Source organism: Thalassophryne amazonica, chromosome 6, assembly GCF_902500255.1.
Source record: "Thalassophryne amazonica chromosome 6, fThaAma1.1, whole genome shotgun sequence".
Taxonomy (NCBI): domain Eukaryota; kingdom Metazoa; phylum Chordata; class Actinopteri; order Batrachoidiformes; family Batrachoididae; genus Thalassophryne; species Thalassophryne amazonica.
Genome location: NC_047108.1, coordinates 12,428,117 through 12,451,634, shown reverse-complemented (window position 1 = coordinate 12,451,634; position 23,518 = coordinate 12,428,117). Strand labels below are relative to the sequence as shown.

The 23,518-nt window shown below is 39.8% G+C and overlaps 1 protein-coding gene across 1 annotated transcript; it reads right to left on the bottom strand.

Annotated features, from left to right (window-relative positions):
• Positions 1 to 2,190: 2,190 nt before the first annotated feature.
• Positions 2,191 to 20,290, bottom strand: amt (aminomethyltransferase). Its single transcript, XM_034171764.1, has 9 exons — positions 20,073 to 20,290; positions 10,779 to 10,946; positions 7,595 to 7,675; positions 6,117 to 6,248; positions 5,897 to 5,975; positions 5,218 to 5,363; positions 3,947 to 4,127; positions 2,549 to 2,704; positions 2,191 to 2,450 (listed from the first exon to the last, which is right to left on the bottom strand). Exons 1-9 carry the CDS (start codon positions 20,202 to 20,204, stop codon positions 2,275 to 2,277), a joined length of 1,251 nt encoding a protein of 416 aa, XP_034027655.1. The 5' UTR covers positions 20,205 to 20,290; the 3' UTR covers positions 2,191 to 2,274.
• Positions 20,291 to 23,518: the final 3,228 nt, after the last annotated feature.

The following is a 23,518-nucleotide window of genomic DNA, read 5'->3' as shown; positions in this document are numbered from 1 at the left end:
GAAGTTATTTTGGACTATTCTTCTTTACAAAACATCTCAGGTTTGTTGGTTTCTGAGCATGGACAGCCCGCTTAAAATCATACCACAGATTTACAACAATAATATTCAGGTCTGGGGACTGAGATGGCCATTCCAGAACGTTGTACTTGTTCCTCTGCATGAATGCCTTAGTAGAGTTTGAGCAGTATTTCAGTGTTTGTTGAAAGATCCAGCCCCGGCGCAAGTTCAACTTTGTCACTGATTCATGACCATTGTTCTCAAGAATCTGCTGATATTGACTCCATGTGACCCTCAACTTAAACAAGATTCCCAGTACCTGCACTGGCCACACAGCCACACAGAATGATGGAACCACCTCCAAATTTTATTGTAGGTAGCAAGTGTTTTTCTTGGAATGCTGTGTTCTTTTTCAGCCATGGATACCGCCCCGTTATGTCCAAATAACTCAATTTTAGTTTCATCAGTTCACAGCACCTTATTCCAAAATGAAGCTGGCTTGTCCAAATGTGCTTTAGCATACCTCAAGCAACTCTGTTTGTGGCATGTACGCAGAAAATTTGTGATCCAAACAACCAATTTTTTTAATAAAGGAAAATCCTGAAAATTATCAAGGGTGCCCAAACTTTTAAATACAACTGTATAAATCTTTTCCAGAAAGTGTCAATTTTGATCATATTGGCAATGTCATATTATGAATCCCTTATTGAAATGCTAATAAATAAAATTATAATGGCGCCAAACAAAATTCTACTGACTGAAAACTTAAAAAAAAAAAACAAAGGCTGTGTGCACTTTTAATCGAAGCAGTTTGGACCAAAACCTGCTGACAACTGAACATGTTGCATGCTCATCAGTGAGCTCCGCCCATTGGCACCTGCCTTCATGTCATTTAATAAATTAAGCTGGTAACCACCAGGAGAAACACGATGCCCACTTTGTGGGCAAATACGAGATCAAATATAGAGCAGAACAGGAAGATGACAATTAAATAATGAATGTATGTGACTGGAGATGATACAAAAACTTTTGTTCGTATTGCAAGTTACTGACGCAAACTCAAAACACCGTTTGCAACCTCTGAAAACCTCTGCAACACCTGTGTTTCAGAGCATTAGTCGTGAATCCATATGAAAAGTCCAAAATTCAGTGCTGTACTAAGATGGAGCCTCAGTATATCGCATTTGAAATTAGACATGATTTGTGCCCTCTGATGAACTTTACAAAGAATGGCTGCCGTAAGCAACATCATTTGTACAGCTGTGCTAAAAATTAAAAATACTGGTTTGCAATATTAATGGGGCATTTAATTAACAGTACTTTTTTAAAACAAACAACATGAAATGATGTTTGTAGGAGCAAAGTTGTTTGTTGCATCTGGTGGTATTTCTGTAATAATTATAGTTTAAAGTTATGTTTTAGGTTTTCTTGTGTGAAAAACTTTCTCTGTTCCACCCTGAAGCTGTTTAAGTGATCATGCAACAGACAAAAGTCACACTATGCAGTTTTGTCCCATCATAGCCAAAAAAGCCTTTGACTCCTTCAGTCATCTGGCTGTCTTGATGGCTTCCCTCACAAGTCTCTTTGCACAGTCACGCAGACAGATTCAGCATACACGATCATGCTGTTTTTATTCTTAGTGTTTGATGGAAATGAAGTAGGAGAAAATATTCGTGTCTTCATCCCAACTTGTCTAAAGAAAACTGCCTATAAAAGTGACTGTCAACAAGTTGCATCAATAACTGTTACACATACGTTTGATGTCTGTATTTTTATTAAACTATATAAAAGCATTTTTGTTGTTATTGTTGTTCAGTAGATATTTTATAAAATATTCCACTCTACTACTATATGCAACAGGTTGGTCCTCATTGTTGTGTCCCATGGTCCTTGAAATGGAGCAATATCCCCACCTAGTGGACATTTACTTTTAATGCAAGTACAACAGAATAAATGCAGGCACAGACAATTTTTTTTTCCAAGAGCTCTAGTTATTTAGAATTGCTTAATTTGCATTTATTTCTGAACATATTTTAAAGCCTGCACTTAGAATTGAGGGGTGCCAATAATCCTGTAAATGTACGCACATGTTTCCTGCAACAGAAAATACCTTCAGTGATGATCTACAGCACTGAGGTGTTTGTAAAACATCAGCACAAACATCAAGATTTTGTGGGGATTTTTTTGTTGTTATTTTTGTCCACTCAAAGGCTCATTATTGCATTTCTGGATGTAAGCAGAAGGGGGCAGCACTGCTGATGGACGCTCCACTGTGAGTTATCCGGTGTAATAGCTGGTGGGAACAAAAGGCATTTTGCAGACAGTGGCGGGCACGGCCTTCTTCCTGACCTCCACCTGGATGGCAGTGCCATTCTTAGCAAATGCCGCGTCCACGTAACCCATGGCAACATTCTTCTTGAGACAGGGAGATGGGCAGCCACTGGTCACTTCTCCTAAACACACAAATAAAAAGAACTGATTAGGAGTCTGCTTTCTAATTTTCTCTTTGTGCTTTTGCGTTACAGCATTAACAAGCCGTGTGCCTACTGACCTATGACCTGGCCGTCAGGGCCCAGGATGGGCGTGTGCTGTCTCACAGGGGGGCCGGTGGACACCAGACCGACTCGCTTCCTCGCCGTCTTAGCTTTGATCTGAGGCACAATGATGTCAGCACCAGAGAAGTCTTTCATCTGACGCCTGCGTTTTCCTGCAGGTCAGAAGGAAAAAAAAAAGTTATTACAGACAAAAGATTGGCCTCAATATTCAACACTAATTTATCCAAAGAATCTCTTAATCATCAAAACCATGTCTGTCGCATTTACACCCAAAAGCAAAAGGCAGAAAAGATAAAGTTTCAGCTCTTATTTTTAGAATCAGTTTTGGCCAAAACTTCCCCCCCCATTTACACTGAAATAAAACACAGAAAAGCATCAGAAAAGCAAAGTTGGAACCTGAAAGTATTTGGAATTTTGACATGTGTATAAAAATCTATTAAAATAATCAACTGTTATAAAATTGTTTTAGTCCACTGGCTACCAGTCTACGATCCCAAAATGTGGGCTGCAGCCACCTATCGTGATGTAATGGTATTGCAGGTGGGTCATTTGAAGTCATTTAAAAGACAAATATAAATTTGTCTGGATTATCAATTTTGAAATGAATTTTAAAATTACAAAAAAATAAATAAACAAATAAAAAAATCATTACTCTTTCTCACACACACACACACACACACACACACACACACACACACACACACACACACACTAGGGCTCTTGGTGAAATTCTATAGTACTTGCATTAAATGTCCACAAGGTGGAGATAGCGCTCCATTTCAAGAGCACACACACACACACACATATATATATATATATATATATATATATATATATATATATATATATATATATATCTCCGTACCATTACAGGGTGTAGCACAGCTGGAGGTTGCATAGTCTTCATGTCTATTTGTCATTCCAGAATATGGGTATGATTCCTGAACTAATAATCACACATAACATTAAGCATAATCAGGGTAGTGCTCTGAGGTTACCCAATGAACAGATATTAATATATAAAGAATACCATTACGAGCATAATCTAATCAGGTAATGTAAGTATTACATTATTTTCTCACCAACAAGGTCAATAAGTCTATCTTCAAGTCAGCTACATGCTAACTAAGCATGCTAGCTAGAGTGGCAATCCATGCTAGCATATAGCAGCCTCAAAAACAAACTTGTTGAGATCACTAGCATGCAAATTTTGCAGTCTTATCACAGCTGCTGGCTGGATTAGCTAGCCTGATGTTGTTACCTAACATTAGCAAACAAGTGTAGCCAATGAGGCCGAGCGCCGCACGCTGCCTCCTTGTGACCAATATTAGGGACACAAATCAATCCCGACAGCTCAAGTCATGAAAGTCCACTTTTGCTAACACAGACTTCACCTATGGTCCAGACCAGGTTGGCCTCCACAGGTGTGGTGGTCTCATCAATATCATTGCCATAGAGACAAAGCCCCGCCTCCAGCCTCAGACTGTCCCGCGCTCCCAGACCAGCCAGTTTGACCTCGCTGTTAGCCAGCAGCTTTTCTGTCAGCTCGACCACTCTGGACTGAGGGACAGAAATCTGGAACACAGATAAGCTGCAGGTGATTGGAGTCCACTTTCAAAAAAAGTTCCAAAGCAAACTGAAGTGCATGCTGTGCTTTGAACATCTGTTAGACTGCCATCTAGTGGGTGAAAATAAAACAGCAAATGCTTCATGAGGCCTCACTTGGCCACCACTAACTCCTAAATTAAATCACACATGTAATAAGAATATTTCCTGCAACAATTCCCTTCATGTCCTGCAGGTGGCAGTCAGGTCTATGGTATGTTACTAAGGGCCCGGCCACACGGCACACAGAGTTAGCTGAATGAAGAAATAAAGTCCCAAAGTCCCAAATCGTCGAGAAAAAGTGGACGAATGAGCCTCAACGTCTCCCATCACCGAAAAGCCTGCAAGTGCAGAGTACATAAAAAGACCGAAACAAAACCGAAACTAACAAAAGAAAAACGAAGTGAACAGCAACCTTGACGCTTAAACAAAATCAAAATGATGCAGCAGCGTGTGATCATTTCTGCAGTGAGTCTGTGCTGTCCACAGACTCACTGCAGAGATATTGTTGGGAGGCTGGAGAGAGAGAGAGAGAGAGAGAGAGAGAGAGAGAGAGAGAGAGAGAGAGAGAGAGGGTGGAGGTTGGATGAAGTTGGGCCAAACGGAACGCTGGCGCTCCGGGAACAACGCAAACGATGAGGAACCCTCAAGATAGAAAGCAAAACGGAATACGGATACATTGAGCTTGTCGTCAGGATTTGTTCACATTTTTCAAAATTTTGAAAATTCTGACAAAGTGCCAGCTACAGAAACGAAGCTGGACGATGGTTAAACGATGTCTCCAAAAGTCAACGTAAGTCCAGATTTCTTGTTTCGTTTTGTCCTTCGTTAGTGCCGTGTGACTGGGACTTAAGCAAAACAAAGTTGGTGTTGGTTTGATTTGGTGCACAAACGTTAAGTGCCGTCTAAGCAGTTCACTGTCATTGTTACCTGCTTTAACTTGGTGACTTAGAGGATTACAGCATTTACTGTTTTTGAGTTAAACAGGAGAGGACGCACTCCTTCGGTCACTACATGCCTAGGCCATCCAAAGCCTAGACAAGCAGAGCGCAGCGCTCACCTCCACGCCGTCTTCGCCTGTGTATCCGCAGCGGGTGACTCTGCAGTCAGGAACACCGAACACGGTGGTGAGGGTAGACGTCATGAAGTTCAGTTTACTGAGGTCTTCCTTCAGCCCGTCCTGCAGAACCCGGGACATGGACGGACCTTAAAAAAACAAAGTGGTTCATTAGTCACCAATACGAAAGATTTCACAGCACTGCATGCAAGTGGACCACTGACACTTCGAAGCAGTTCAGCAACATTTGGAAATAACTTTGAAGCTATCTTGATGTGAAAACACAGCCTACTGTTAGTTCTGAGTACTGCAGCTCTTACGATAAAATGAAAGGTGAATGTGTGTCAACATGTTTCAGAAAAACAGCTGAAAGCTGAAAAGTGGTTTGTGTAATTATTCACTTCAAACTGACACAGTCAATGAAATGAAACGTGCTTCAAATGAATGAATCACCCACCAGGCGATTCATTTGTTTTGGCTCGTTTCATCCTGATTAACGATGGAACAGCTTTTTGTTTTCAGGCGCAGACCTCTAAAACAGACGGAATGAAGGAAAACAGATTGGACAGAGAAAGGATGTGTAACATGGTTCTAAGAATAAACAACTTAGGAAGGAAGGAGGCAAAGAAGGAAGGAAGGAAGGAGTGTCAGCAGCAGACAGCGACAGCAGAGAACGTTTTACCTTGCACAGCGATCAGAGCTTCGTCCAGGAACTCCAGATCCACATCCAAACCTGCTGTTTTGAACTCTGCCAGTCTGGCCTATGTGAATAACAACACACGTTTCAGACTCTGTATCAGTCGAGCGACTCCTGTTTCACACACACACACACACACACACACACACACACACACACACACACACACACACACACACACACACACACACACACACTCTCTCACCTTCATATGAGCCGAATCTTTGTCGGCACAGCCGGCGTTTGAGACGACGTAGAGGTAACCCTGGTCTGTCTTTGTGACAATGAGGTCATCGATAATTCCTCCGTTTTCATTGGTGAAGAGAGATAACGTACCCTTGGGGTGGGGGGGCATAAAGTCATTCATTTGTCCCAAGAACACTGATGTTGCACATGATTACGTGACCTTACATCAAAATAAACCTTTGAACTCTCAAATTTGTTAAGAACGCTTTCAAAACTCCTTCCACTGCATTTGTGAAAGCAAAACCTTTAGCCAGCAGGTGGCGCATCATAAAATGCAGACTTTATCGTTAACCTTCCTCATGTTATTGTTCATACCAGCGTGTTTGTTGTTGTGATTACTGAAAAGCAAGCCAACTGATTTACATAGGAATTGTTGGGGGGGGTTATGTCTAAGTGAGAATCAATTTTTTAGAGAAGATCTGTAAAAAAGGGCAGAGTAATAATCCCCCCCCCCCCCCCCCCCAAAAAATAAATAAATAAACAATTGTAACTTATGAGACAGAATGTTATTAGAACAACATGAAAAACAAACTGACTCGAAAGGTTGTGTCTTTCAAGAATTACCATAGATCCAAGGGTGGATCTTGATAAAGGGGCGGAGCCTGCAAACTTCACATATTTCATTTGTTCTCCTCTTAATAAATTCTGTGGCCGCTGAAGCAGCAGACAATCAATCAATGTGAGCAAAATCTCTCCAATCAAAGTTACAATAAATCAAGTGAACACTTACACACACCATTAAGTTATGACTTTACTGAGATTTGTTTTCACTTTGAGATGAAAAAAAAAAAATTTTAATAGAAAGAAGTCAGATTTTGTTATGCCATAAATTATTAAAATATGCAAACAAAAAAAATGGTATTTTTATTATATGAGATTATAAAAGTACTAAAGGTGCCTCTAAAACAGTGTTTGTTTGTTTCTGTGTAGGCTCTCAGTTGTCCAGGTGGTTTCCATAGTAGAGAAGCTTGAATCTTCGACTGGACTGGGTTGCTTGACACGAGGACGTTTCGCTTCAAATCGCAGACGCTTCCTCAGCTAAAATTCTTGCTCTGGAAGTCTGACTTCTGTCTGACTCTTGTAGAGAAGAATAAAACAGAAGCCAACAAAAGCTGGAGTTTTAAACCTAACCAGACCCCTCCTACTGAGAGGCAGATTGCTATAGGCTAGTGACTAAACAATAGCTCTAATTCGCAACTATTGTGCTCTAGTTATCACCCTCCTAATGACAGGGCAGCTGTCCCTCTAATGATGGGATGGATGCCTTTCTGTTTTTCTGTTTTGTTTGTGTGTTTATACTTTTCTTTAATCTGATTCACTCCAATGCTCACCTGACACTGATTTGCCTTTTTCCCAGCAGTTTAATTTTTTTAAAATAAAACATTAAATTTGTTGGAACAAAAGTATGGATTTCTTGTAAAGTTTTCTTTTTCCCACCTGGTTGTCATTCAGTTCGCTGATATCTGCAACCACCAGAGACTCCATGAACTTCACTCGATCTCTGCCGTGGATTTTACTCTGAAACAAAAAAAATTAACTCAACAGAGGAACATTATTATAATATGGGATTGTATTTTATTTTATTTTAAAAATTTTTAAATGGTCATCCTGGAGTTAAAAAAAAGAGACAATTTTCTCATGTTGGCTAAATGCGGACGACTTTGGTGTGTAAAATAATCATTCTAATATTTTACTAAAACAGGGTAAGCACAAACCACTCCTTGATTTCATGTAGCTATAATATCGAAACTTATTAAAATATGTTTATAAATATGGGGACCACAGATACATTAACTCTAAAAGTGTCTTTTCTCACCCGCAGAATTTCTGTGCACCCTTCGATCACGCTGGATGTGCTGCAAAGATTCTGCACCGAGCGAGGTTATTTCATTAGTGTTTGTCGAGTAACGGGCAGGGCGTGCGTTCTTACACAGTGGTGGCTACGGTTGCACCATCTCATAAAGATTCATGTGGTATCGGTCGGTATCACGGACACTCAATATACAGTGTGTCCAGAAAGTATTCACGGCGTTTCACTTTTTCCACATTTTGTTAAATTACAGCCTTATTCCAAAACAGATTAAATTCTCTTTTTTCCCCCTCAAAATTCTACACACAATACCCCATAAGGACAATGTAAAAAAGTTTGTTTTTTTTTAGATTTTTGCAAAATTTTTCAAATAAAAAATAAGAAATCACACACACACACACACACACACACACACACACACACACACACACACACACACACACACACACACACACACACACACACACAGTTTTTCAAGGTCAGTGTTCATTTATTGTCATTTCAAACATGTGGTACATGAAAGAAACAAAAATGCAGTACTCAAGGCCCAGTGAAGGCATGCAAGTAAAAAGTTAAATGATATGCAAAAGAAAACTAAGATAATACCCCTATTCCACAGAGCGCCATTCTTTCCCATTTCATCCCGAATAGCAAATTGTAGTATGTCTGAAGCATCACAGTTAACTTCTTGATCCATCTTTTGTCAACAGTGTTGCCACAGTTACTTTGAAAAAGTAATCCAATTACTGATTACTCCTTGAAAAAGTAACTTAGTAACTTTACTGATTACTCAACTGTAAAAGTAACTAAGTTAGATTACTAGTTACTTTTTTAGTAACTTTCCCCAGCTGCCGACAACAACCCTCTGCCACCTCAACATGACAATGATACCTGTTTTGCCAAAACTTACTTTCTAGTCACCCTTTCTTAACTTCAATGAAAATAAATACTTGTTTTATAAAAAGTAAAATAAAGACGTCTTTCTTGACCTCATATTTAACTGTTGACAGCACTGTAACAGTAAAACTTGCAATTTCGAACCTACATTGTTTATAAATGTTATTATTAAATTCATTCTAGCATTTTTCTAACATTTAAATTCTCTCTAAATATTTTACTTGTCGAAATTAATATTATTTTAAGTAGTATTAGTAGTTGTAGTAAAAAAAGGCTTCAAAACTGGACCTTTAATCTAGGGGTGTTGTGAGGGGGGCACATCCCTCCCCCACGCCCCCATTCCATCTGGATTCGCCCCTGCTTTGGCGTTTGAGCACAAAGAATGGATAACATTTATTTATTCAGAAAACATGACCAGATTTACAGGTAAGAAAGTTTTATTGCGTTTTCACATCATGTGGTCCTCAGAAAGAGAGTTTAGGTGCATTTGAGTGGAAAATAGTGTTAGTTGTTGACGCGTCGCGGAGGATCAGCTGTTTTTAACGAGACGATACAGAGCGGCTCAGCTCAGAATTCTAAATAAAGGAGGGAAAAAAGTATAAAAATGTCTTTGTAAAGCTCAGTGCAGGTGTGCTGATCACCGCACTTTAAGAGGAGACGACGAGTCGAGCAGCTGCAAAAAACCACGGATGAAAAGCTCACAGCTCGCTTAAAGTGGGCAGTTCAGTTGAACCCCGACCTCCTGCCCACAGACCAAGTTTAATGCTGCTATCGACCCACAATGAAAAATAATAGTAACGCACAGTGACATGGAGAAGTAACTTTAATCTGATTACTGATTTGGAAAGATTAACGCGTTAGATTACTCGTTACTAAAAAAAGTGGTCAGATTAGAGTAACGCGTTACTGGCATCACTGTTTGTCAATCATGAACAAACTTGGTATACACAGTAGTTACAGCCATCATCTGCACCAGTTTTGAAATTGTGGTGAAATTTTCAAGCAGTTCAAAAATTTCATGCCAATTCACCGAATTGGCATCATTACACAGCCGCATCTGGGTGTTTCTCGTCTTAACAGCTACAATCAGGTAGGCCAAGGGAGCACAGCTTGAAACTTGTAAGACTGTGCTTCACTGGGGTAAAAATTTGAAGAAAAAGCAGCGCTTGTTGCGGTTCTGGCTCAGAACACAGCCGAGTGCGGCTTTACTTCAGTTTTCGAGCGAGTTTTGAGCATTTCAACCCATTTTTGCACTTTTTCTGGATTGTGGGAGGTCGTAATAGATCTGTGCCCTGTGGAATAGGTGTGTTAGACACACAGTAAGTTAAACATAACTAAAATAAGTTTACCCTCAAATAAGTTAAACAGAACAGCCTAAAAACTACAGAGTCTAACGAACTGCAAAAAGTTTATTGTGACCATATGAACTCAAGAGTTTTTGATTGAGAATTTAAAAAAAATATGGTGTTTACCTGTCAGAATGTGCAGTCAGACACTTTTTAATATATATATATATATATATATATATATATATATATATATATATATATATATATATATATATATATATATATATATATATATATATATATATATATATTGCAAACTCTAACACACATTTCTGGCTGAACTATGCACTCTGCTTAGTGTTCATTTACTTATTATTCTGCTCAGTCAAAATGCTTTATCCAGGAAAAATAACACTAAACAAACCTAAATTCAAAACCATTAAAAGTTTCACTTACTCCAAAAGCAGAAAAGTTCCAGATTCGTCAGCTCCCTAAGTTAGACCTTTAGACTATTATTAATCATACAGTATCCTGCAGCATTAAACATGTGCATCATTTGTCATGTTTTTAGCAGGGTTTTGGGTATGTGGGTGTGGTTCATGGGTTTTTGTATGTGCACGCTGACCTGCAGCATGTGGCTGACGTCGAAGATGGAGCAGTGCTCTCTGGTGTGCATGTGCGAGGCAATGTGGCTGTCTCTGTACTGTACCGGCATACTCCAGCCTGCAAACTCCACCATCTTCCCTCCCTGCTGCTTGTGGAAGTCAAACAGAGGTGTCTTCTTCAAAACCGCCTGAGGAAAAAGTCAACACAAAGACTGAGGGCTTAAAACAGGAGCGGCAGAGCAGGTTGGCCTCAAATGCAAAGGTCGCAGGATCTGACCCTGTTTACAACAGAGTTGTAAGTGTCCTTTAGCAGAACAGTGAACCCTTCACATGCTCAACTGCGAGGCCCATGACCACATTTGACTCCACTCAAATGTGGGAAAAAGCTGCAAAGATGAAAATGAGTGCACAAAATAACAACAGAACTGAACAGGAAGCAACAGGAAGACAAAGGTCAGGAATGAGAGGAACAGTAGTAGCCAGTAAACCAGTATTGATCAGTATGTCTGGTATTTATATTGTGTATTGTATAAACTGTTTTTCTTTTTTACTTTCACTTTTGATACTCCGTGTGCTTCTTACCCTGTGTGCTGCTATACAATACTACTAGAACCTCAATTTCCCTGAAGGAGTCTTCCCAAGGGATTAATAAAGTCTGATCTAATCTCTAATCTAATCTGTGTTTCACATATTTAACAGGCCAACAAGGCACCAATGTTTTGGAAGTTAAAGAAACTGACAAACAAGCTCCTTTCAGGCTGCATGTAGCTTAAACAACACCTGCTCCGAATTAGCACCACGCACGTGTTAACAATATTCCTTGCAAGAAATCTCAGACCTGTTCAACAGGTGGCAGACAGGCACATACCACACCAAAAAAATACTGTCAACATCTTGTGGAAGTGTCTTCAGTCATTTTGCATAAACATGTTGTACTAGGGTTGCCAACTCTCTGAAAAATAAATAAGGGACACCTCGCCAGGGCCGACTGACCATTGCCTTCACCCTTCCCAGCGTCTGTGTGAAACGATTTTTAACCATTTGACTGTTGACTTGACCCTGAATTTAAGTAGATGCATACATGCATTTGTTCTAATATGAACACGTGGAAAACAAATTATTTAGCAATTTATTTTTAGTGCAAAATAAATTTTCACTCAATTTCAATATGAGCATTCTGTCCTGCTTCAAAGTATAAAATAAAAACAAATTCTTTAATAATAAATCTCTCTGTAGTGCTTAACTTAAAATTGTATAAATTAACAAAAAAACAATTGAAAATTTGCATCATCCAAAAAAATGTAACAGTGCAAAACAATGTAACAGTGCACATTTACACATTTAGTGTAATAAAAAGTGCAAAAAATAAAGTCTGAAAAGTAAACAATACTTACAATACTTATAGCTGTTGTCGCGCATCTTTTCCACCCAGCCATTTTCCTTTTCTCATTCGCCCTTGTATTTTTGCATTCTTTTTTGTTTGTTTGTTTTTTGTTTGTTTTTTTTAGGAGGAGTAGTAACGTCGTTACAGACATTGCTGTCTGTAGGCATATCTGCAGTGCCAGTGTCGGTGTCTGTATCGATATCAGCAATGCTGCTTTGTTATTGTCGTCCAGCGACCGTCGTCGGCTCATGACGTCGGTATCTTCTTGCGAGCAGATGTCCCTCGACCAATGAGATAAGAGTGATTCTGTATCGTCAACTCGTGTCTGTCAGCTCATTGGTGAAAAGCAGGAGAGAGGCTGGGATCAAATTTACCGTAAGTTTCCATATAAAGCGCCAGTCAATTCCATTGACATTTTACAGACTTTTTGATTCTCACAGAAATATGGGACAAACTGCGTTCCGTTTCAGGTCAATACGGAACGCACACTTTTATTTCCAAATAAGGGACGATTCCGTTTTTCAAGGGACGGTTGGCAACCCTATGTTGTACTCACTGTTGTAACTGTAAAAAAAAAAAAAAAGAAGTAATGTTTACTTACTCTGGTAAAACAATTACCTTCAGGATTACTAAAGTTCTTCTTATTCTGATAAGCAAATGCAAAACCAGCTTTTTGGATTGATCTGCCACACCAAAGTTTATTATTGTTCATCTTCATTATTATTTATAGATTAGATTTACAAAGTGATAGCATGATAGCAAATTTCAACAACAGGAAGATTTGAGGAGGAGTGGCCAAGGACGGAATCTTTGGCGATGATATTTTCCAGCATAGGTCACATTTTTTTGTTTATGCTTTTTTAATAATTTGGGAGATACTCCGACTTATACCCTGAAGCAACTTATATATGAAAAAAGTACTGCATTATGACCTATGACCACAGTATGGCACAGTCTACAAGAGTAACAAGTTCCTCCTGTAGAGTAAATGAGGTACTGTGAAAATACGGGAAAGACCGTGCTCTGGAGTAAAAACACGGAGTGTAACTTTTATATTGCTCGGCACAACGCTGGTTTGGACTGTGCGCGACAACAACGGGGGGCAACAACTGTTCAGCTAACTAAATCTATGACCTTTAAAAAATGCTTTACAAAAGACTTTTCAAATGATCAGTGTTGGACACAGTTCCGCTAATTTGCTAACCGATAATTATCAAAGCTAATGTTTTCATTATTGGATTAGCTTATCAGATAACTCTGAAAACCATCAGCGGACTGATTATCTTCCCATAAATTTTAGACCGCTAACTTGTTTTTGCAGGCATGGTGAACAAAGCTTAACAGTTACAAACATTTATGAAGTCCAAAAACAAAGATTTGAGTACCTACCTGTTAAATGTTTTATAGTAGATACACAGCTCTATCCTCTGAAAACAGAGGAGAGCTGGTTCCAGGAGAAACTGCTCTATCCTCTGCAGACAAAGGAGAACTGGTCACAGAAAAGAAAAGCTAATTTCTTTTGACCCCATACTGATACACTGACAATATCACCCTTGTCATCCAGAGGCATATGGTTTTAACTTATGGTGAAAATTTTAACCAAACTAATTTCAGACAAGTTTAAATTAACGCCACATCTGAAGTTTTATAAAGTGAAAATATCAGATATACAGTATGTTTTAGTTTTAAAGTAATGCACTAATTTTGAAGGTTTTAGTGTGGGCATTGTGCATTATGGGTAACCTCAGCACATTCACGACAGAAGAAATGAATTTGTGACACTCTGATCAGGCTCCACACAGACAACAGCATTAAACCCTTCGTATATTGTGCCTAAAACTCTTGTGAATATATTCTCTGGGTTTATAGATGTTGTTATTGTGTTTGTTTTATGTAAAAATGCCAGAAGAAGCTCAGGTTGCTTCGCCATTATTTTCAATTGGAATCAGTGTGAGCTGCAACGCTTCATGTTCTTTAACATCTTGCTTTTGTCAAACACTGACTGTCCTCTTTGTTCCAGAGTAATATATATATATAAGATGTCTGAAATTTGGTTTGCATTTATTAAATTCCACGCATCTTAAACACAGCAGACATGGACGGATTATTTATAAATGATCCATATGAAAACTGCAAGTTTTCAGGGTCTCTACTGCCATCTACTGGCCAGTAGTGTTCATGGCAGTATTCACCCTAATTACTAGCATCTGGGCACCAGTGTTCTATTTATTTTGACCCCGGTTATATCAGACGGTTTGTCAAATCAACTTCTTGGCTTAGAAAATGGCTTTTTTTTTACAAATATAAAAAATGGCATATTTTACAAAAGCACATTTATATGTAAACACCAACACACACACATTAACATGTTGGATTTTACATAGAATGAATGAGTCAACCAATTAGTGTTAGCAGAGGTTCATTTTTACCCATAATCCCTTTGGCATCTGTCTGTGTTTGTTACAAAACTTCAGAATTAGTGCATTATTTAAAATTAAAAGATATATGTTATATTTTAACTTTGTACAAATGACAGAATTGACATTAATGGAGTTATTCTATCTGTATTAATTTTATTTACACTTCAAAACCATAAGTCAGCACTGCTTTATTTTCCAAGACCTCCGCCTCACGGCGACACTGCTATTGGGTAGAGAATTAAGCTTTGCAGCTCCTCTCAGCTGCTTCACTGCTACAAGCTATGTAGTAAACAGGAGCTTCCAGCAGTGGGCAGGGTGAACAAAGACATAAGTGCTGACTTTTTGGTTTTCTGTGCCCACCACTGCAAATGATTACCTAGTGTCTGTTCAAAAGCCACATTTACTCATGTTTATATGTATGTATACAGCGCATCCAGAAAGTATTCACAGAGCTTCACTTTTTCCACTTTTTTTTATGCTACAGCCTTATTCCAAAATGGATTATATCCCCCCCCCCCCCCCAAAAAAAAAAATTCTACACACAATACCCCATAATGGCAATGTGAAAAAAGTTTTTTGTTTTGTTTTTCACATTTTTGCAAATGTATTACAAATGATTAAAAAAAAAAAACCTAAGAAATCACATGTACATAAGTATTCACAGTCTTTGCCATGAAGCTCAAAATTGAGCTCAGGTGCATCCTGTTTCAACTGATCATCCTTGAGATGTTTCTACAGCTTAATTGGAGTCCACCTGGGGTAAATTCAGTTGATTGGACATGATTTGGAAAGACACACACCTGTCTATATATAAGGTCCTACAGTTGACAGTCAGAGCACAAACCAAGCATGAAGTCAAAGGAATTGTCTGTAGACCTCTGAGACAGGATGGTCTTGAGGCACAAATCTGGGGAAGGGTACAGAATCATTTCTGCTGCTTTGAAAGTCCCAATGAGCACAGTGGCCTCCATCATCTGTAAATGGAAGAAGTTCAGATCCACCAGGACTCTTCCTAGAGCTGGTGATTGGGTGAGAAGGGCCTTAGTCAGGGAGGTGACCAACAACATGATGGTCACTCTGTCAGAGCTCCAGCATTCCTCTGTGGAGAGAGGAGAACCTTCCAGAAGGGCAACCATCTCTGCAGCAATCCATCAATCAGGCCTGTATGGTAGAGTGGCCAGACGGAAGCCACTCCTTAGTAAAAGGCACATGGGCAGCCCACTTGGAGTTTGCCAAAAGACACCTGAAGGACTCACAGACCATGAGAAACAAAATTCTCTGGTCTGATGAGACAAAGATTGAACTTTTCGGCGTGAGTGCCAGGCATCATGTTTGGAGGAAACCAAACACCATCCCTACAGTGAAGCATGGTGGTGGCAGCATCATGCTGTAGGGGTGTTTTTCAGCAGCAGGAACTGGGAGACTAGTCAGGATTGAGGGAAAGATGAATGCAGCAATGTACAGAGACATCCTGGATGAAAACCTGCTCCAGAGCACTCTTGACCTCAGTCTGGGGCGACGGTTCATCTCTCAGCAGGACAATGAGCCTAAACACACAGCCAAGATATCAAAGGAGTGGCTTCAGGACAACTCTGTGAATGTCCTTGAGTGGCCCAGCCAGAGCCCAGACCTGAATCCGATTGAACATCTGTGGAGAGATCTGAAAATGTCTGTGCACTGATGCTCCCCATCCAACCTGATGGAGTTTGAAAGGTGCTGCAAAGAGGAATGGACAAAACTGCCCAAAGATAGGTGCACCAAGCTTGTGGCATCAGATTCAAGAAGACTTGAGGCTGTAATTGCTGCCAAAGGTGCATCAATGAAGTATTGAGCAAAGGGTGTGAATACTTACGTACGCGTGATGGCTTAGTTTTTTATTATTATTCTTAATAAATTTTCCACAAAAAAAAAAAAAAAATCAAAAATTCTGAGGGGAAAAATGAATTTACTCCATTTTGGAATAAGACTGTAACATAAAATGTTGATGCATTGTACATGAATTAGGGCCCCTTCACACATAACACGATTGAAGCCGACTAGCGCACGAAGGAATTGCATACCATTTGTGAAAAATCGAAGCTGCTTCCAACGCCTCGTACACCCGTCGCTACAACTATTCACGCACACCAGCGGCTGAAAGACAGAGTGTGCCTGTGAGAGCCCATTCAATCCCTCTCATGGCAGGTGTCAGCCAAATTGCAGGCGAAATACACGAACATCCAACACCGCTTGCTGGGCACTTAGAAAATGTGGTGCCATTCGCGCTGTCAGCATGAAACTAGTGAGCAGATGACCACTTTCGAGCCAGAGGTGAAATTTGTCTAAGTGCCCCCACAAGTGTGGCGATGCAACGCATCATACATTTGGTGTGCGATGTGTATCACACTTGCATGACATGCTGATATGTATGTACAGACATGATCACATCGGGGCCGGACAGCCACGTGTGCTGCAGCGGCTGCACACAGCAGACCTCGGCAGGCTGCGCCATGCGAAACGGACCGTCAGCTCATGTGAACATGCAGCAGGCGATCTGAATGTCACGTGTGTCCGGTCGGGCCACACAACAAAACTCCAGTAACAGTGGCCTTGGTAATGGAAATTGGCTTTATGAGCTAATTATTGTCATTTGAAAGTAAATCTTCGCAGCCCCTGAGTACACGCTCAAGTGGGACTGCACCATTTGCAAGGTCCTCTAACAACATTAACGCAGCCACTGTCTGCGCCATTTTACTCATCACTTTGCACATGGTTTTATATCCACCCATATAATTGCAAACACGTGAGTGTGTCTTTGATGTGCACATCACTGTGTTGACTTCTTGTTTTCACATTATTAACGGCTTCCAGCGTCACCTCTAGTACGTGTCAGCAGTGGAACAATAGCTGTAGAAACGTGCGTACACCAGCCAGGATTTTTGTGTGATGCACAGCACATTTCCACAGTGATTTCACATTTGATACATCTGAACGTTAGCGTGGAGATGGATGTGCACAACCTTTGTACATCAGGCCCCTGCTCTGCACATTTTCCTGAGTTTTCCTCAGTGGGCTTCAGAATAAAAGCATTTTAACATCAGCTTTATTGTGATAGGCTGTTAGGCTAAAGTCAGCGAGATAACAGCTTGAAGCTAAAGTCAAGACAAAGTTTTCAACATTATTCAGTGTTTTGTTCGAACCCACACTGCAAGGCGATGCTGCGCCACGGCACAGACAGGCAGAATTGATGAAAAGGTTTTGCTTTTGGTTTGTCTCAATCGATGGACACGGATTCACATTTTCTAAATTAGTTCTAAGCTCTTTCTTGAAACGTGAGGACAGTAAGACTGACAAAGCGCAGCGGACTGTTGTAAGTATAATGTTAATAACTTTAATTCAGCGACTTTCTGCTCAAGTACTAAAGAGAAACGGATCAACACCAAAATCCCAATTCTTCCAGAACTTTTGCCAAAGTCAACATGACACTGCATTGAGTAATAGCAAAACACAGAATTAACAAGTTTTAGCTGTAAATTGCTTAAAATTAAAAATAAAATAAACACTTCAAACATCTCAAACTGCCTGTCACATGACCCCTGGTGGTTTCTGCAGACAGCAATAATAATTTGATGAAACATACATCTGAAATAACACCTTTCATTAAAAGTCTCTCAGTGCTTCACAATCTAATCTTAATTGAAATCTTTCATATTAAAACATCTTAATTTCCTGAAGATTCTCATTAGTTTATTTTTAATATCTGCTGTCTGTTTTAGTTGCACCTCAACTATTCTCATGGATATAGGTTTTATTTTTTTTTTCATTATTGTTGTCTTTTATTATGTTAAGCACTTAGTACATTTTCTACTTAAAGCGCCATGTAAATAAACAATTTTTATTGCACTGTTCTTTCAATGAACTCCAACTTATTAAAACAAAAAATAAGCAAAAGAAAAAAGAAACAAATCCTGAGATGCAGATTGTGGCTACATTGTTGCCTTTGAATAACATTTTTGTAGCATTCAGTAAAAGCTTATTTTTATTACTTATCTGGTAGCGGATTAGTCTGAAATTGTGAAGAAAAAATTGTATATGTGTCTATGTGAAACTGTTAGATAACAGCAACAGTAAGAAGAATATACGGTGTATCAAAGTTACTTCAATAAAAGTGGAACAAAAAATACCAGAATTAAGAAGCTCAAACAGTCACTTTGTATGATAAGAGTTGTTTGTTTGTTTGTTTTTATAATCCAGTGTTAAATCTGATGTGGTCATTACGGCTTCATGTTTATCTAATCTTACTGCTTTGGACTCTGTGTTTTATTGCACACAGCTTTTAATTACTGATTATTTATTGTCCCTTTTATCATGTCAAAGGTTCCTTTAACCTGCTTCCAGTTACTTACACCTGATTCACACTTTGCACATTGGACTTTCATCTTGTTTTAACTTGTTTAAAATAAATTTCTATTCTGCATCACAAAAACTAAACAAAACAAAAAATTCTTTAACATTTGTAGGTTCCAGCCTCTTAAACGGGACAACCTGCTGGTTTTGCGTTTGTTTTATTTTCCTTGTTTTAATCACTGTAAACTGAAGATCTTTGTGTTCTGGGCTGACGTTTAGACGAAAACAATGAATGTCAAAATATGTTTTTAAAATTTGATTACCAATGTAATGATTAATTACAAACATCATTAAAAAAAATGTCATAGGCGACTGTGGACAAGATATCTCAAAAAGCAATGGATTTATCTGTGGAGTTTAATCCCAAACACACACAAATTCTTGGGTCAGGAAGGAGTACCTGTACCAACATTTTAATTATATTTATTTAATAATTCTCACAGTCTGGTGTAAGTCACATCGAAAATTAGGCAAGAATTAGTACTTCCGCACACGTGTGACTGGCCACTCGGTGAAACCAGCCTCGGGCTGTTTGCTTTTCAATTGAAATCAGTTTTGTCTGCCAGCGGAAAGTCTAGAACTGTCTGGAATGATGAGATTTATTCACCAAGTCGGGGTTGGAGTCATCAGTAAAGTCAATTTAATGGACAATGGTTTATTTCCCGGCTTTGAAGAGTGACCAAGTTGTGTGTATTGTAACAGAGTTTGGCAATGTTTTGACCGAGTGAAATACGACTACTAGGGGGCGCTGTTGGATGAAGGACTTTGAGAATGTGAGATATGAGTTTTCCCAATAAGCCTCTTTATGGCGTCACAAAACTCAGTGGATACCTGAACTTGTCTTGATGATATGTTGACGTCGGGTCTTGACGGAGGTTTGCGCTCTGTGATTCTGTTCTAGGTCAGAAGTTGCCACCACATAATGTGCCAAATTTAAGAGGGCCACTTTGTGTGTGTGTGTGTGTATGTATATATATATATATATATATATATATATATAATCGATTACCAAAGTAACAGCTGTGCAGTGAAGCATGAATTGCTGCCTTTCTTCGTGCAAAAGCACTTTTAAAGACTTTTTTCTTGTCTTTTGTTTGTTATTTTGTTGTTGTTTTTTTTTTTACCTCTGTGCTCGCAGCCCGTCGGTGCGGTTTCCGCCCCGCACATTCGCCTCCACACACCCGCAGCAAATCGCATCTGGGAGCCCGCAGTCCGAGACGCGCAGCGTCGACCCCAGCCAGCAGCCAAGTCCACATCGTGCGTCCCGACGTCCCGCTGCACTCTCACGCACGTTCGCTTCTGCCACGAAACGCTGGACAGGACAAAATTCCTGCTTTTCCTGTAAAACCACCGCAAGGGATGGTGGGAATTGGAGTTCATTTGTTTGACACGCCGATTTACCCTTTGTCTGTTAAATGATTTATTTTATATTAAAACGACAATTACATCCCCGTCAATTCAGTGTTTTAGATTACTCTACAAAGAGTTTTTTATTGCCATATTAGGGACATAGTTCCTCAATACCTCCACAATATGGCGTCGCTATTGACGTAGTGATGAAATCTGTACCTTCATCGGAAAATTATAGCAACTACATTTAAATTTAGAGGTTTTCATGACATTAATTGCAACGAAGTCACATTTTAATTTTTTTTGTCTCATAAATGTAAATTTTTTTTTTATTGTACAGGTGCTGGTCATTTAATGAGAATATCATGAAAAAGTTGATTTATTTCAGTAATTCCATTCAAAAAGTGAAACTCGTATATTATATTAATTCATTGCACATAGACTGATATATTTCAAATGTTTATTTCTTTTAATTTTCATGATTATAACTGACAACTAATGAAAATCCCAAATTCAGTATCTCAGAAAATTATAATATTACTTGAAACCAATACAAAAAAAAAAGGATTTTTAGAAATGTTGGCTTACTTAAAAGTATGAGCATGTACAGCACTCAGTATGTAGTTGGGACTCTTTTTGCCTGAATTACTGCAGCAATGCGGCGTGGCATGGAGCCGATCAGTCTGTGGCACTGCTCAGGTGGTATGACAGCCCAGGTTGCTCTGATAGTGGCCTTCAGCTCTTCTACATTGTTGGGTCTGGTGTGTCGCATCTTCCTCTTCACAATAGCCCATATTTTGATTGACTAACAGACAGACAGACAGACAGACGAGGTGATTTCAATATGCCCCCCCCCCCCCCCCAAAAAATTGTTGTTTGTCGGCATATTCATGTTTAGTGGCACTTGGTGATCAATCTTATGCCACCAGAAGACAGAAAAAGTTTAGGCCTGGAGATGATGGCGACACCAGCGTCAGGGGCCTGGCATGTTTAGGTCCCAGGTGAGCAGCAAAAACGTTTGCATTTCAGTATCTCATCTAGTTCCTGAGATTCAGTCATTAACGTATTTAAGATGATTTTCTCTCTGATTTGAACTTTGACCTTGACATGACCTGCAAGGGCTGATTGAAAAGTTTTCACCTTGACCCAGAAAAAGTGGATTAGGTTAGATATAACTTTATGAATCCCTTGGGAAGGCTCCCTCAGGGAACCTGAGGAGGTGTAGCAGGGCGTGGTTCTCCATCTGTTGCATTTTGATTAACCAACATTTCTGTTGAGAATGTGTGAAATGTTGACAGTGTTGCAGACACTATTTCAGTGAAGTGAATGGAGCTGTGTCAGACTGGCAAGAATGGACAAAGCTGGTGGGCGTGCTGTGATTCAGTATCTCACGAAAAAGGGAATGTCTCCACAGGAGGACCATGAGGACATGGTAATGGCATTAGGGGATGATGCCCCCTTTATGCCACAGATAAAAGCTGGTGTGGAGGCAAAAGAGGATTAAGTGAATAAGTGTGTGCAAAGCAGCTTTTGTTAAGTGCTCTTTTTGTACATTCAGAGAAAGGCGGGGCAGCAGAGCAAGCAGTCACATAGACATTTACCAGTAAATGAAACTATTCGAGTTTCCCATGAAAACTCTCGCAGAACAATGAATATTGTCACAGTTTCTGCTAGAGAGGAAAAAGGGAGGACACTGGGCAGAGACTATGTTTTTCCAGCTGCAAGGCTACATGGAGGCATTTTTAAGACGGGGTTAGAGAGTTTACATGCAAAGTTTTAGGCAGGCTATCTGTAAGGCAAAAATGAATAATTTTGACATGACACAACACTGGTCAGTCTAATTTAAGACGGACGGAACAAGTGTTGACGATGGAGCAAGATCAGGGAGACCCAGAACTGCCAGCTGGAACTATATGATCCAGAAGATCCATGATGTGGTCCTCGCTGACAGAGGAGTAAGTGAGTGTCACATAAGCAGTACTGTAGGCATTTCCCAGGAGAGAGTTCATGTGATTCTGACGGAAGAACTGGGAATGATGAAACTTTCAGCACGATGGGCTCCAAGGGATCTCACAGCCAATCAGAAACAGATGAGGTTCCAGATGTCCAGGTAGAATCTTCAGCTTTTTGAGGCAGCTCTTGATCAATTAATCAATCAATCAACTTTTTTCTTATATAGCGCCAAATCACAACAAACAGTTGCCCCAAGGCGCTCCACACTGCAAGGCAAGGCCATACAATAATTATGAAAAACCCCAACGGTCAAAACGACCCCCTATGAGCAAGCACTTGGCCACAGTGGGAAGGAAAAACTCCCTTTCAACAGGAAGAAACCTCCAGCAGAACCAGGCTCAGGGAGGGGCAGTCCTCTGCTGAGACTGGTTGGGGCTGAGGGAAAGAACCAGGAAAAAGACATGCTGTGGAGGGGGGCAGAGATCGATCACTAATGATTAAATGCAGAGTGATGCATACGGAGCAAAAAGAGAAAGAAACAGTGCATCATGGGAACCCCCCCACAGTCCACGTCTAAAGCAGCACAACCAAGGGATGGTCCAGGGTCACCCGATCCAGCCCTAACTATAAGCCTTAGCGAAAAGGAAAGTTTTAAGCCTAATCTTAAAAGTAGAGAGGGTGTCTGTCTCCCTGATCTGAATTGGGAGCTGGTTCCACAGGAGAGGAGCCTGAAAGCTGAAGGCTCTGCCTCCCATTCTACTCTTACAAACCCTAGGAACTACAAGTAAGCCCGCAGTCTGAGAGCGAAGCGCTCTAATGGGGTAATATGGTACTACGAGGTCCCTAAGATAAGATGGGACCTGATTATTCAAAACCTTATAAGTAAGAAGAAGAATTTTAAATTCTATTCTAGAATTAACAGGAAGCCAATGAAGAGAGGCCAACACGGGTGAGATATGCTCTCTCCTGCTAGTCCCCGTCAGTACTCTAGCTGCAGCATTCTGAACCAACAGAAGGCTTTTTAGGGAACTTTTAGGACAACCTGATAATAATGAATTACAATAGTCCAGCCTAGAGGAAATAAATGCATGAATTAGTTTTTCAGCATCACTCTGAGACAAGACCTTTCTGATTTTAGAGATATTGCGTAAATGCAAAAAGGCAGTCCTACATATTTGTTTATTTTTGTTTAATATGCGCTTTGAATGACATATCCTGATCAAAAATGACTCCAAGATTTCTCACAGTATTACTAGAGATCAGGGAA

Coding starts and splice junctions, on each gene's coding strand:
- amt (XM_034171764.1), bottom strand. CDS start 20,204: ATGTGGACTTGGCTGCTGGCTGGGGTCGACGCTGCGCGTCTCGGACTG. Junction 5,976..6,116: donor AAGATTCGGCTCATATGAAG/GTGAGAGAGTGT, acceptor TTATTCACATAG/GCCAGACTGGCAGAGTTCAA. Junction 5,364..5,896: donor AGCTCTGATCGCTGTGCAAG/GTAAAACGTTCT, acceptor TGTTTTTTTAAG/GTCCGTCCATGTCCCGGGTT.